This window comes from Xiphophorus couchianus, chromosome 17 (assembly GCF_001444195.1).
Source record: "Xiphophorus couchianus chromosome 17, X_couchianus-1.0, whole genome shotgun sequence".
Taxonomy (NCBI): domain Eukaryota; kingdom Metazoa; phylum Chordata; class Actinopteri; order Cyprinodontiformes; family Poeciliidae; genus Xiphophorus; species Xiphophorus couchianus.
The window spans coordinates 6108820-6124056 of NC_040244.1; the positions used below are offsets into that span (position 1 = coordinate 6108820).

A 15237-nucleotide genomic window follows, 5' to 3' on the forward strand; every position below is an offset into this window, starting at 1 on the left:
GTCTGTTATCTATTTAACCCTTTTTCCTTAATGTGAAATATTAGTACCGTATATGTTTTTTCAGTTTAGTTTTTTTTCCTTTATCTCAATTTATATGAAACCATGTTTTAAACTAAAAATGTAGATATTTAAAATTTTTGATTACAGATCTTCAGTATCCATTTGTAAACATCCCTTTAAGTTTTGTACATTGAATCACTTTTTTAATTAATTGCTAAGTCTGATTTTAAAATTAGATGTGTTTCTGATTCAGTAATATCCCAAATAAATCTCATTTCTGTCTTTTTGATTTTTTCGATTTTAATCAGTGAACTCTTCTCTCAGGTATTTAAAAGTACCTCAGGTGAGAAGCTGATAGAGATCCAGGCTCACGATGAAGAAGTTCTCTGCTGCACCTTCTCCCCTGATGACCATCTTCTAGCAACCTGCTCAAGTGACCGGAAAGTCAAGGTGAGCATTAGCTGGTAATCACAGCAGCTAATGAATAAAAGCAACTTAATGTCTAACTTACAGATGGAAAATGCTACGTTTTTCTATTTAAACGTGAGATTTTATCCTGCAGGTGTGGAACATCCAGCAAGGCAAACTACTGAGGACCTTTGAAGAGGAGCATGAAGAGCAGGTGAACCACTGCGAGTTCACCAACATGTCACAGCGCCTCCTACTGGCCACATGCTCCAATGACAGCATCTTAAATGTCAAGGTGAGAAATAGCTTGGCTTCTCTCGACATTCCTCTTCACTTTGTCAGTATTTGTCACATTGTGTATTATTTCTGTTTCTTTAGCTTTGGAATCTGAACAAGCCGTCGTCTCAGAACACCATGTTTGGTCACTTTGAGCCGGTGAACCACTGCTGTTTCTCTCCTGATGATGCTTATTTGTCCACTTCCTCCAATGACGGCACCGTTAAGGTGACTTTCAGTCAAATTTAGATAAATACATTCATGACTTCAGTTGTTGCTTTATTTAAAACCTAAACCTTTGCAGGCGTGTTAACAACAAAGTTTCTCCCTGCAGAAATTTTAAATCCAGTAAAACAAAATCTGTGCCAAATAGAAATATCTTTAAATGAACATATTTTAAATCTGGACTGACTTATGGTTGATCGTGTTGTGATAATTTTACCATAATCACCCTTAATAATGCTTGATATTATAACTTTGTTTTTTTGTCTTTGTGTTCACACAGCTGTTCCAGGTGTCTGCAGCCAACGAGTGGAAGACGATCGACGTGAAGAGCTTCTTGTCAGAAAGCGATGATGAGGACGTTCTTGTGAAGTGCAGCACCTGGACCGCAGACGGCAAACGCATCATATGTGCCGCCAGAAATGCTGCCTTGGTGAGCATTAATACAGGAAAATGAGAAATTTTGAATGCAAGCCAGGATGAATGACCACATGCTGATTATTATTCGATGAAAGCCGTCAAATGTGTCTGATAATTAGTTAAAAGCCACTTTCTGTTCTGTCTTTTCTGCTCTTGTTTTGCATCTGCAAAGTTTTGCTGCTTTTGATTTGGTTTACATCTTTTTAAAATATAACAAGCTCTACACAATATACGTGTGTCTTTATGCCTTGAAATTCCTGTTTCTTAGGTGTTTGACGTCCAGACGTCGGACATGTTGCTGGATATCAAGACGAATCGTCTGAGCACGGTGCAATACTGTCACGCCTGTCCTGCCAGTAACCTGCTGGCATTAGCATTCTCAAATTATGCCATTGAGGTACTCATTTATCTAGCTATTCTAGTACTTGGTTTCCTGTAATTTCTTCTGAAACGAGGGGAATATTTTGCAGTGTCCTCCATATTTAGAGGTACATCAGAAGATGTGTAGAAAGACATTAAAATAAATAAATTAAAGCAGGATTTCCTACTGATAGATGTGAGTGCATTTGTTGCTAAGCAATCCCAATTTATACCTGTTTCCGCATTTTTCCCATAAGTTCCAGTCAGTGTGGAGAGCACTGTAAATCTTTTGCATTTCAAATGTAGTTTAAATAGTTTAATTTCAAAGTGTGGTTAAAGCTGTTGTTTGTTTCTATGTGGTTTCTTTTAAGCTGTGGGATCTTGAAGAAAAGAAGAAGCGGGCGGACTGCAGCGGCCACCTGAGCTGGGTCCAGCAGGTCCAGTTCTCTAAAGACGGCTCTCAGCTGCTGTCCTGCTCCGACGACCAGACAATCAGGGTGAGAGTTTTCATCTGTGTGATGCGATTTTATGCTGTTACAGAAGTCAGATGTTCCTCCAGTTGTTGATATCTGACAGTTTGGCCAACTTGGACATACAAGATAAGGAACTGCTATGCTGGGTGTATTTTAGATTTTAATAACAGAAAAACGTAAAAAAAAACCCTGTTTTTAATATTGATATGAACAGCATGTGGTGACATTTATTCAAGTCTGTCAGATGTAATCTGGGAAATCTGCAACTTCCAAACCGCAGGGCTAGACAAAGATTGAGGTTGTGTAACGGGTCAGAACCACCTGAGAGTGGATTTGAGCCTCTTGTGGTCAGAATGTCCCTGGGTAAGAGCTGCAGCTCTGAATCCACCAGTGGAGGAGGAAGAAAACAAACCTCACAAGTAACAGCTCTCTTGCTTCAAACAGCCTACACTGCTCTGTGGTGTTGGACTAACATGTCTTCTTCCAAGGAAAGCAAAACATGTTAAAGTGTGTGTGTCTCTGCCGGACTCCGTCAGTACTCCGCCTCTGAATGGGATGACGAATATGAGTTTGCATTTCCTTCCTTGACTGTCTGTCCTTTGGAAGTTATTGCAATAATAAAGTCAGTTATAGGAACCCAAATCGCTCTACCGTACTGAGCTACTGCATAGTAGTTACAGCTTTCCCGTCCAGAGGTGAGGCTGCCATACGCTACTGCCACTGTTAGCAGTGCAAGACGGGTGAAGAATCCGGCCAAAGGACATGAAGACGGATGGAGACGTTGTTACCATTGCCCTTTCTAAACCTGCAAAGTCTTTGGAAAGAAAGTCTTGTATAAAATCAGGTAAAGGTACTGAAATTGCGTTTGCTGGAATGGGTGACTGTGTCTGGGTGGACTTAATTTTTTGACACCAGGTCACATTTAAACCATAAATAAAGAACCACAAAATCATGACAAATGTCTGGTAAAACAAAACTGCTATTAGCCAGGGTTTATTTTGAGCAGTTTTTGCTTCCTTTCTGTGTTTTTTCTTTGGTTGAAATATCTGCCATAAATTGTGATGTTTTGTATTTATTCTTTAAAAGTGGCTTAAAAATTTTATCATTTTTTTTTATTATCTGTTGGATCAATTCAGCTTTATTTAAATACACTGGACAAATATAGTGAAGCATAAATGTATATATAACAGAGTGGAGGTTCACATGTCTTGCTTGTCATGTGTTGCAGTTATGGGAGACCGAGAAGGTCCACACGTCCTCGGCTGTCAGCCTGAAGAGAGATTCGGACGTTCTCTTTGATGGTGAGGAAATCATCGTGTCGGCTGCAGACAACTGCAACAGACTCCAGGTGAGTTGTTAGGAAAGCTGGTTTCTCAATGAAACTGAAGCTGAACTGTACGATGATACGGTTTTATTCCCTTGTTTTGTGTGTTTTTATCACAGGTGCGTGATGGCAGAACAGGATCGGTGCTGTTCCAGTCACAGGAGCTGCCCTTCAGAATCCGGTCTACATGTATGTGCAGGAATCCATCTGCAGTGGTTCTGGGACAAGAGAATGGAAATGTGCAGGTAAAAAACGCAAGATAAACTGGAATCCATTTGAATAAAAAGGAAAAATGAAGATTCTTCATTTTTATTCAAATGAAGAATCTTCTTACATTATCTCTTCACTTTCTTCATCCAAAAACACAAAATTAAAATGGTAAAACTGATAATTTATGTTTGACATTAGTTGAACTAATTTAGCTGATTTGACATCAAATATCAGAATAAATAAACGGCTCTAGTTTTGATGTGTGTATTTTGAAACTGTAATACTTTTCTGGACTTATGACAGCCAATACAGATGTTTTTGCTTTTTTAAGCTGTGTTAAATAGTGTTTTCTGATAACATACAGTCCTATAGAGTTTTTCTGTTTTTGTTTTTCTGTCACACTTTTGTGTTTCAGGTTAAACAAATTTTAATATCAGACAAAAATGACCAGAGAACATCGTGTCTGGTTGCAGTTTGTAAAAGATTATTTTATTTATTAACTGGCTGAAAGCTATGTAAACCAACATGCCCTTATGTGAGGGGAAAAGCAACACTTCACTCACCAATTGAAAGAAAATCAACAATAGTCAGTGACATCAGTCTGGAAAGAGTTACTAAGTAACTTTTGTAAATCAGAGAGAGCTATTGTCCCTAAATAGATGTAAAAAATGGAGAAGTGGGGAACCTTCCTGGGAGTGTCCGGTTTACCAAAATTACTCCAAGAAAACATCAACAGGTCATCCAGAAATTCTCCAAATATCCCAGAACAACATCTACATCAGGCCTCACTTAGCTCAGATAGGGTGAGAGTTTATATTTTTATAATTTGGGAAGGTTTAGAGTTAAAAATCGCTTAACACAAAAGGAATGCAAAGGCATTTTGTTAATTAAAAAACTGCATTAAGGAATAGAAAGACATCTTACCAAAAATCAAACATGGTTGTAGTATTGTGATGGTTTGATGAAAATCCTGAAGAGTCTTTTCCTGTTCGGCTGTAAGTTCCTGACTCTAAGCTCAGGCTTTCTTCAGTTATGCAGCAGGAAAGTGATTGAAGCCACACCAGCAAGTCCACCTGTCTATGGCTCAAACAAATGGAGATTTGGAATGACCTAGTCAAAGCATTGACCTAAATCTTAAGCTGGTAATTCATAAAAACTCCCCAATGTGGCTGAATAAAAACAATTAATTCAAACAGCAAAGTATAGTCAGGTTCAAACGCCTGATGTTAGATGTTTCTGTTAGTAAGTTTAGGAGTAACTTAGTTTTTTACAGCACTGTTTTGTCTGATTTCTAATCCTGCTCTATTATACCCTTTGTTTTCTTTTTTGCTTCCTGCAGATCTTAGTCGTCTTGTTGCCCCACTTGGTGTAGAGAATATTGTAGGCAGAGATTGATATCTCGGGGTTCTTTGTCACTTTGTTTTATTTGTTTTTCCCCATTCGGACTTTCCCTCAAACTTATCCCTCTGCAATAAAACCGGAGTCTCCTGGGACTGCAGCGTAGTGGCGTAGAAGTCCTGGAGAAGTTAAGCATTTTAATTACTCTTCCTCTCTGGACCTTCCAGAGCCTTTTCTTCTGTCTCCTGACTTAAGAGATAATTAATGGAGCAATTAATAAAACAGCAGCACAGATGGGTTGATCTCTTGAACTTAGAGGGGTGAGAACCATTTTTCTGCAAGAAAAAAAAAAGAAAAGTGAATATTTTTAGACAAAACTTTAAAGTTCCATTAAGGGATTAGGACCTGCAGCTGCAAAAATAGATGCAGGGCAACGTTTGGAATCAAGCACATGCATCAAAAGATGTGCAAAAAAAGACTTGAAACAACATCCTTTATTGGCATCCTCAGCATTTTGAAACTGAAGCACTTTTGTATTTCATACCTTACTTTTTTCTTCTACTCTGACTTGGAAAATCACTCAAACTTGCCTACATCTACCAGGAGAGATATCAAGCATATTTCTGCTTCTACTCCTCTGCTAACACCAGGTGGCGCCCTGTGATAAAGCCCCGCAGCCACAAATCACTGCAATGCATTTCTCCCCAGTGCATCCAGAGGAAAATTAGCAACATCTCCTCGTGACATTGTCAGATGTCAGGTTGCTCCTCTAAAGCACAAAAGTGACCGCCTTTTAGTGAAAAATGTGGGGCAGAGAACAGTCTGCCTGTGCGCTTCCGGTACGTAGGAATACACCATGTGTTTGTGCGTGTTTGTGTTGTGTGGCAGGTGTCAGGGCTGACAGCTAGTCGGGTGCTGAGGACGATTGGCTGCAGGATCCGTCAACTGCTGACCTCCTGCAGGGAGGTGTTGCTGGCTGTAGCTCAGTGCACAGGCAGGGTGCAGGTATTGAACGGTGAAGACAGAATAGAAATGACTGTTTGCTTCTTTAGAATATTAACAATAGCTAAGGGATTATAATAACCTTTGGTTCATTCTTTGATCATCCAAAATTGCACATACTTTGATTTTGGAATGTAAATAAAATTCTGGTTAGTGTTGCACAGCACTTTTTATTTTTGCTAAATAAAATCCAGTTCAACCAGTTGGCTTCATAAGTCAGCTAATTAATAATAGATCTTTCAGGAAGACTATTACCTTTAACATAAAGTCAGAGCTACAATGCAACAGTTTCGATAGAATTATATTAATGTGTTAAAATGGCCCAGTCCAAGTCCAACCCTAAATCTAGTCCTCTTCATGTCAACAAACACATTTCCTGGAGTCTTAAATGAAATAACTGAGTTTCTAGATATTGGGGATATACTGTATGTTCTCCTACAAAGTATTCACTTATGGAGCTGAATGCAAATGCAGGCCACAGTTTTCAGATTTTTATTCACCTCCCAGGAGAACACACTAAAGTTTTAGCTTTCAAATTGACAAAATCAGAATGAATGCTTTTACATTTAGTTTGTAAAATCCTTTCTTATTAGGTTGCATTCTTTCTTCCACCTCAACTAAGGTGTATAAAATGTCCCACAGCTTCCTCGCACGGCCTGTGCAGCTTGCAGCCCAGTTCTTGAAGTTTGACGAACTTGGTAGCCTCAGGCTATGTCTGCTCAGACATGTCAACACGTTCTCATCTGAGCTCTGACTGTTCTAGAACACACTAAAATCCCAAATGTTGTAACGCTGCTCAGCTTTTCTTAGGTCTCCAAGACTCACAGGTGTTGTGCTACACTTGATTTTTGTTATTTTGAGCGATTGATTATTAGTTAAAACTGAGAAGTTATGATCACAGTTAGAAAGGGAAAGAGCTGTTTGAAAATAGGTCATTGGAATGACATTCAGCAAAGGTCCACTGAGTCCTGAAGTGAACCAGCGATTCTGCCGTTGAAGAGGCTTTTTTTGACCATCTGATATGCTTCAAGCTATGTAACCTATGACTTACAGGCTGTCCTACATGCTGGGTATTTTTTCTCAACCTCCATTCAAGCTCTTGTGGCCGGCTAAGCAATGTGGATGGCATCAACTAACTCACTCGCTCTTTGGTTACCTAGCAACAACCAGTTTAAGGATTAAGGTTTTGACACTGCGCCTCATAACTGCTTGAAAATGAAACGTCGGCTTGTAGTGGAAGGAAAAAAGGAGTGCAAAAGCTCAAGACTAAATTGTCAATAAAATGCCACATGACGAGTTTGGCATTCTTTCAGATATTTTAAACATAAAAATCATCAATAATTATTGTCATCGACTGATATCAAAGCCTTATATTTGGATGCGTTTTTTTACCGTCCAGCTGTCCATCATAAAACCTCGAGCGGCACTTTCCTTCTCTCCTTCCTAAATACACATCCAAATCGCAGCATGTTGTGTGCTGACTTTATTTGATTCTTTGAGCTGCTCATGTTTCCGTGTTTGCTCTGTGTAGGTGTTGGCGCTGCCCTCAGGGAAGCTTTTAGCCACTCTGCTGGGACACACCAAGACCGTGCTCCACTTCCAGTTCTGCCAGAACGGACAAACTCTCATCACCTCATCCGAGGACACCACCATCAGGGTAGGTTATACTTCTCTCCTCTTTCTCCTCCTCTTTCTGGTTCTTATATTTTGTTGTGCCAACTAATTGTCTCTTCCCTCTCCCGTCCCTCACTTTTATTTCCTCTCAGTTTAATGGGACATTTGTTCTCCTTCTCTCCTAACCTGCTTCCCATTTTTCTTCCTGGATATTGATTAATTTTTCCGCCTCCATGGCGATCCCTCACCTTGACTAAAGTACCTGCAGCACTGAATCATTCATCAGCAGTGCTTGGGTCTCTGGTGTTTTTAACCTGTTAAACTCTCCGTTGACCTCTTGACCTCTCCATTCTTCATCCCTCCTCCGCTGTGCCTCTCAGCTCTTTATCTCCTCTTCTTCCTCTGTTGACCACAAGCAACTGCCTCTGCTTGTATATGTACGGCGTATATGTATGTGTGCATATATGAGGCTGTTCCGCTCTGTTGACCTCACCATTCATGCTCCATTGTTTATTTTCCCTTTCGCTGTTTCTCTCTCATTCCCTCTTTTTCTTTTCCTCGCCATCCTTGGATTTGGTCCACGGACGCCGTCCACTGCAGCGCTCCGTTCAACACGGCGCTCTCGTTTTGTATTCATCCGGCTGCCGCCTGCAGCATCGCTATTCTCAGCCCGTCCACTGGTTATTCAGAAAATATTCAGATTCATGCTGCCTGACATGTGCTTGTGAGGAAATGGAAGTGTGTATTTAAATGGAAATGCAAACGCAAAGTGAATGTAAATGAAACGGATGTTGTTTGATGATGGATTTTAACCTTCAGACCAATAAAGGAGGGGAAAAGGCAACACCATGGAGCAGGATGTGATTGATGGTTGCCTCTATCGGTTCCCCAGTTCAGCCTCCCAGTTTGTGCTGATTTATGTACCAGCGTCCATAATAGAGCCGATCTGGATCAGCAGGCACAGAGTTTTCACTCCACACATGCATTTTGTATTTACTTTTGACTTTCTGACCTAAGATACTAATCTAATTCTATAGTTGGAAAAAATGCTTTAGTCTCCTTCATAAATATTAATTATCTGCACACGATATGTGTGAAAAGTTTTATTTAGAAGAGTCACAACAGTGAAAACGGTTCTGTAGTAAAAACATATATCACAAAGCAGAATTATCTCCATAATTTGTACTGGTTTCTGAAGTCCTAATAAATATGATGTTTTTGACTATTTAATAAATATACAAATAATATCTGCGATTCCAGACATCCTTCACTTCTAAAGGTGCAGCTGTGCATCTATCCACTCATTTTCAAACATTTACCTAGAATGTAGAAATATCAGATAATTCCAGGCTCAGCATTTATTTCTATTAGGGCTCAGCATTTATCGTGCCGTTTATCATTTTTCAGGATAAATTTCTCATCATAAGAATTTTAATTTACTGTTGTCATGATATAGTCCAACTAATGGCGTTTAAAGCCCCCCAAAACAGTATGTTCAGCGAGGGTATCAATAAATATGTAAATATGTTCAAATGTAGTTACTGTGTGCAGTTTAGTGATGCTAACTACACCTCCTTATGTGATTGGTGTCCTAAAGAAGCATATCACAAATGGGAATGTTTGTCAAAAGCAGTATTTGTGCTTTTGACAATAATACCACTAAATATCTTGATAAGCTTTAAGTTTGTATCACTCACCTCTACTTTGAGCTAAAAAGAACTAAGTTGATACCAAAAAGCAACCTCAAGTACTAGAAAAAAAAGCAGTCACAATAATAATTTCTTTGTGTTTATTCAATTTTTTGATATTGTGATAATCGAACACCCTTTTTATAATTTAGTAACAAAAGTTACTAAAGCTGTCCTGATATCAGACATGTAGGTTTGATCCGAAGCAGGAGGAAGCTGCTGCTGACAGAACGCTCTCCTTCTTACTCTGTGTAGGTGTGGAAGTGGAAATCAGGCGAGTGTAAAGTACTTCAGGGTCACAAGGAGCAAGTTCGATGCTTCTCTTTGCTCTCCGACTCAGCAAATGACTCGAGACTGCTCTCCTGGTCCTTTGATGGAACCGTGAAGGTGAAAGTGACACACAGGAACACACTACATTTAACAGCAGCGTAGCATCCGACCATAAATAATCTGTCCTCCTTCTGCTTACTACCAGGTGTGGGACATTGAGAGCGGAGAGAAACTGCAGGACATCAAGGCTCATCAGGGAGCCATTCTGTCCTGTCACGTCTCGCCAGACAGATGTCTCTTTGCGACCACCTCTGCTGACAAGACCACTAAGGTCCAACACCAACAAACACACATACACACACACCCCCACACACACAGAGGAGATGAGACGCATCTATTTCTGCCCCGGGGTGACAGCATGACCTATTGCACATCCACATCTTTTCTCAAAGCCCTCTGTTTTCTCAAGGGGTGTTTGCATTAATGTGTTGCTTCAAGTGAAGTTCGAGGGTAAAAAAAAAATTCTCATGCAGGAAGGCGGGAGACTTGAGACTAGCATCAGATGGCTGCAGGCCTGGTGAGTTAGCTGCAGGTTAGCCTGTCCTTCTACGTCCAAATGTGACTCAAGGTCCTGCTAGCCAAGCAGCCCTGCAGCCCACCACCCTCTCTGGATGTAACGTTTGCCAGGTTGCCGTGCAACAACACCACTCTGCCTGACTTTGGGCTGACTTTGACTTATAAAGCTGGGAGAGATCCACTTTTCTTCAAATTTCATTTCAATTTTGTTTATTTGTATATAGTAGAGTCAAATTAAAACAATGTCATGTCACTTTACAAAGCAAACAGCTCCAATACTGTTTGCTTTGTAAATTTTATGTAATTTCAAATTACATAAAATTAAACTGCAACATAGGGCTGAAACAATTGAATTAATTGTGAAGAATTTATTGTTGAAATAATTGTCATCTAATTTAGTAATCGATTAATTGTTAATTAGAATATACAGGTTCAAAAAAGGCTATGTGCTGAGAGAACAAAACAGCCAGAGCAATAATTAAGCCAAAACTTTACAAAAAATAAGTAAGTTTTGCATTTAAGATAAAAAAAATGTCTTCTGTAAATATGTTCAACCCAGATCTGCCGTAGTTTTAACCTCACCTGATTATAATTCTGTAAATAAAAAAAAACATCTGTTAAGCACCTTTTAAAATCCAGTTATTAATCTGCTAATCTAAAAACAACAGATTAGCCCTAAATTCTTTTGTATTCTCTAACGAGTGTTCAGTACTCGTTAGAGTACTGAACACTAAAGGAATGCTGTGTTATTGCTTTGTAGGGAATAAAATGTTTATTTTCTGATTTTAAAAGAGGAATTTAATTGTTTCTTTGCATTTCTGATGATTTTTTTATATTGTATAAAAACTTTTTAAGTGGTTAAATGAAAAGTCATCAAAATGTGCCAATTTCTTTATCCAATTATCAATTACTAAAATAACTGCTAGTTGCAGAACACAACATGTTCTGCAAAAGGGGTTTATTCTCCTCATGAATCACTGTCCAGCAGTGGATTATAGCTGCTGCTTCAGGGTCTCCATCGGTTATGCAATCCTTGTTTTCAACCATTTTTGTTATGGCACCAAAACCAAATCCAACACGATCCCTCTACCTTTTGTTAAATAACTCAATCAGGAGCCGCTGCTACAAAGTTTCACGTGGGAATTTGGGTTTGGTTACTCGCCAACCTGGATTCTCACAGCAAGTGTGTGTTTTTACGGATTTGGCAGCGATCATAATTAAGGTGTGTGTGTGTTTATCGGCCTGGTCAGCAGCCAGCCACAGAGTCCTTGTTCTCCAGCCCGAGTCGGTGCTTTTCTGGCTCACAGAAACAAACAACACAACCACCAATGTCCCTGGTTTCCATCTGTCCTGAGGTCAAACCAGAAAGTGTTGCCTTTTCAAGTCTTTCAGAAGCATCACAAAGTGCTCTGTTGTGCTCTTTTCCCGCCCTTACCCTTTTTCCTAAACCATTTTCCCAGGTTTTTTTCTTGCAGTTATGCCTGCCAAATGAAGTGCATAATTAGAGGTTCAGTTATTTATTATGTAACACAATGTGATGGTGAAGGAGGTAGAAAAGGAACTGGTGACGGGAAAAAGATTTGAAACAAAGGAGCTGTAGCACCGTAAAGCAAGTTGTGGAAGATTTATCAGGGCGAAGACTGCTACTATATGAGTAAACGCTGCTATGCTTATGTTTATGCAGTGCAGATGGGACACAGTTTACCTTCTGAGTCCTCTTTCTTTTGTATTTTCTTTTGCATTTTTGTAAAAGAAAAGAGTTTTAATCTCAGTTCAGGTTGTCACGAGTATGTAGAACTTTGTAACTCATTTCAGTTCTACTAAATGCATGCTTTTATGTAGACTAGGTTTTAATCAAATCTGAAAGAGTTATTTTCTCTGCATAATTTTGCTTTTCACCCCATGTTTAGTTGTGGAGCTGCGAATCCTGGCAGTGTGTTTTCACCCTGAGAGGTCACCAAGACTGCGTCCGAAGCTGCCGTTTCTCCTGGGACAGCAAACGCCTCGCTACGGGAGACGACAACGGAGAGATCCGAGTGCGTACTCATGAAATCCAGCCGTCCATTTTGCTTTAGCAGTTTGTATTGTGGTAAATTAAAGGGATTGCAGCAGGTTTTTTTTATCACACATTGCAGACTGAATACAGCGACAGAGCCTCAAACCATCTAATTTCCTGTTCAGAATACAAAAAGTAATTAGAGCCGTCAACATTTATTCCCAGAAATCATTCTCTAATTACATGTCGTCACTCATTTAGAGTAAGTGCTTACTAATACATCATGATTACTGCAGTTCATGCATGTGAGGAGGGATTGAGATGAAAGACAGCAGGCTGAGGAGTAAACTAGGAAGTTAAGGGAGAGCCTGAGGAGGAGACAGAGAGAGCAAATTGCATCTCTAAGGCTATGCAAACCTGAAGTTCATGTGCAAAAAAAAAAGAAGAAATAAAAATCACACAAAGTTGAATTAAGTAGTCTAAAATAATGAGAGCTAGAACAGAAAATGCTGCAGTGGCAGGTAGAGAGTTTAAAAGTTTCACTGTTTTAAAGTGACCCATTCAATTCAATCTAATTGCAAGAAATTCAATGAAATCTCCACTTGTTTCTGTGGCCAAAATACAGATTATATGTAATGTGTTTGTGTCAAAGATGTGCAGTGCAGTATGACTTCCTACCCTTGGCGGCATCCTGCTGAAGGGCGGCAACTGTTTTGCGCTGAAAGATTTTTCTATTGTCTTTTGTTCTTCTTTCCCTGTCCAACGAGGGAGGAGTGTGTGTCCTCCTGTGTCCTACACAAACTATGGTGGCACATCACAACATGCTAATGACCCTGAAGTTTGAATCTGATTTGTAGCTGGTGGTTTTACCTGTAAGAGCTATTTCATTTGCTTTTAATTAAATCTGGAGTGCATTTAGTCATATCTGCTTCAAAACCTGAACTGGACTCTTCTAAAATGAACTCAGATTCTTTAAGACACAGTCTGAAGTTTGTAGCTCAAAGCACAAAAAGATAATTTAAATGCTCTTGACAACCATTGAGAATATAGACACCTAAAGGATTTGATTCTTTAGAAAGCAGTTTATGATTTGTTAAACGGTTATGTAATTCTTAAATTTACTGATATCTGATATTGTTGGAGTTAGTTCATGAAATTAAGGCCCAAACGAATGGACTTATCCAGGGCATCATGCATGCAGATTTATTACACTGCAACAATTATACTTCAGAAAAGGATCAAGTGTGAGTGTTTGGGGAAAAAAGTAAAAACGCAACCAATTTCCTTTAAGATGATCACAGGGTTTCCCCCGGTGTATTATAAGCCTGGCGAGCCAGCAGGCTTTATTTGTGCTCCGACCAGGCTTAGCATTACTTTTTTAAATTTTTTAAGTCTTTTTAAAATCTTAACCTTTTTTAAGGCTTTATACTTGGCGTTCATGTATTAATCTTTCAATAGCACATAATTATCAAGTGATATTTTCAAATTTCCTGTCAACTTTAAAAATTCTTTAACTCAAAAAACACGGGTGAATGACTGCACCCAACCACCGGGCTTAGCAAGTTTTCTGGGGGGAACCTTGGATCAAAATAAATTAGAAGAAGATTTTATACACATTCACATGTCAGATCAAAACTCATAAGTTGCAAATTAAAAAAACCAAAAACTTAAGATTCCTAGATACTTCCTGCATTCCTGATGTTTAATTCTCTGCACTTTTGCCGGGTTTAGTTACTGCTGATAAAGGTTCTGTTAATACAGTCATGGAAAAGTGCCATCAGGATTGATTCTCCGTTTGCCTGCAGTTTGGGATCAATGAGCTATTTAAATGCGACACGTGCTCACATAATTGTAAACAATTGGAAAATAATTCCTCTGGTGGAGTAAAAGTGGGGAAACAATGACTAGTTATCTGTATATTTCTGATCCACCTGTTTGAAACGGGAACAAATTGATTCTTCAGTATGTAATAAAGATGTTTTATGTTCCTAAAAAACATGAGAAGTCAACAAGAATCTCAGGATCTGACTGAAATGTTTTTTGCACTTGCTAAGTGTTGAGTCATGCTGCCAATAATGGAGAGAACTGCTTGTCTTACAATAGTGGATAATGGATTTTCATCAGATGTATGATGGAGTTGTTTCTTTTTTGCCACAGATCTGGAGTGTTAAAGATGGCTCTTTACTGAAGGTTTGTTCCCAGGAAAGTAAAGACGCCACTGATTCTGTACATGGAGGTTGGGTGACTGATCTGCACTTCTCCCCAAACAACTCTGTGCTCGTTTCTACCGGAGGCTACATCAAGGTACACTAACGCAAACACAAGATTTATGTGGAGTTCACAGTAGAGAACATATTTTTCGCTTCAGAAAATCAAGTTTCTCTCAGTTATCCTATTAAACATGTGGGCGTTAGTTAAACACAATATAGCTCAGTTGGATACACAATCATGGGGAAGACTGGTGACTGAACAGATGACCAGAAAACGGTAATTGACACCCTTCACAAGGAGGGGAAGCCACAAAAGATCGTTGCTAAAGAATGCTATATTCAACTCTGTTCGTAGAAGGTTCGTTGATAAAGGAAAAAGTGTGGTAGCAAATTGTGTACCAGCAACATGCATTAATGCAGCCTTGAGAAGATTTTAAAGCAAAATTTGTGTAAGAACTTTGGAGATCTTCACAACTGAACTAAGACTTGAATCGGCTCATCAAGAGCCGCTACACTCAGAATCAAACATATCTGGGATATGAAGACAAAGAACCCAGTGGTCCAAAGTCATCTGTTCAAATTAAAGTTTGCAATTCATTTTGAAATCAAGGTTGCAGAATCTGGAGGACGAGAGGAGAGACAAAGAATCCACATTGTTGGAAGTGTCTCATACTCATTTGTGCAGAATACTGCTGACATTCAAAATATTGATAAAATACAACATTAAAAAAAACATGATTTAGAGAATTTGATAATAGCAAAAACCATTACATTTTGGAAGTGTTGAATGTATTATTCGGCTGATATGACACCAACCAGGTCGTTTTGAATCATGAACGTCCGGCTTGCG

At 39.2% G+C, this 15237-nt stretch overlaps 1 protein-coding gene across 2 annotated transcripts in view; it reads left to right on the plus strand.

The window, feature by feature from the left end:
- Nucleotides 1–15237, plus strand: part of apaf1 (apoptotic peptidase activating factor 1) — a 35771-nt gene that overhangs the window by 6330 nt on the left and 14204 nt on the right. The window contains exons 14-27 of one of the 2 annotated variants that reach the window (XM_028043848.1): nt 325–450; nt 563–703; nt 787–912; nt 1190–1339; nt 1595–1723; nt 2058–2183; nt 3388–3507; nt 3603–3728; nt 5920–6036; nt 7565–7690; nt 9591–9722; nt 9811–9936; nt 12092–12217; nt 14335–14481. In XM_028043848.1, the coding sequence (XP_027899649.1) occupies nt 325–450; nt 563–703; nt 787–912; nt 1190–1339; nt 1595–1723; nt 2058–2183; nt 3388–3507; nt 3603–3728; nt 5920–6036; nt 7565–7690; nt 9591–9722; nt 9811–9936; nt 12092–12217; nt 14335–14481 (1818 nt within the window). The remainder of the gene's footprint in view (nt 1–324; nt 451–562; nt 704–786; nt 913–1189; nt 1340–1594; nt 1724–2057; nt 2184–3387; nt 3508–3602; nt 3729–5919; nt 6037–7564; nt 7691–9590; nt 9723–9810; nt 9937–12091; nt 12218–14334; nt 14482–15237) is intronic. The other variant, XM_028043849.1, reaches the window with a different exon arrangement.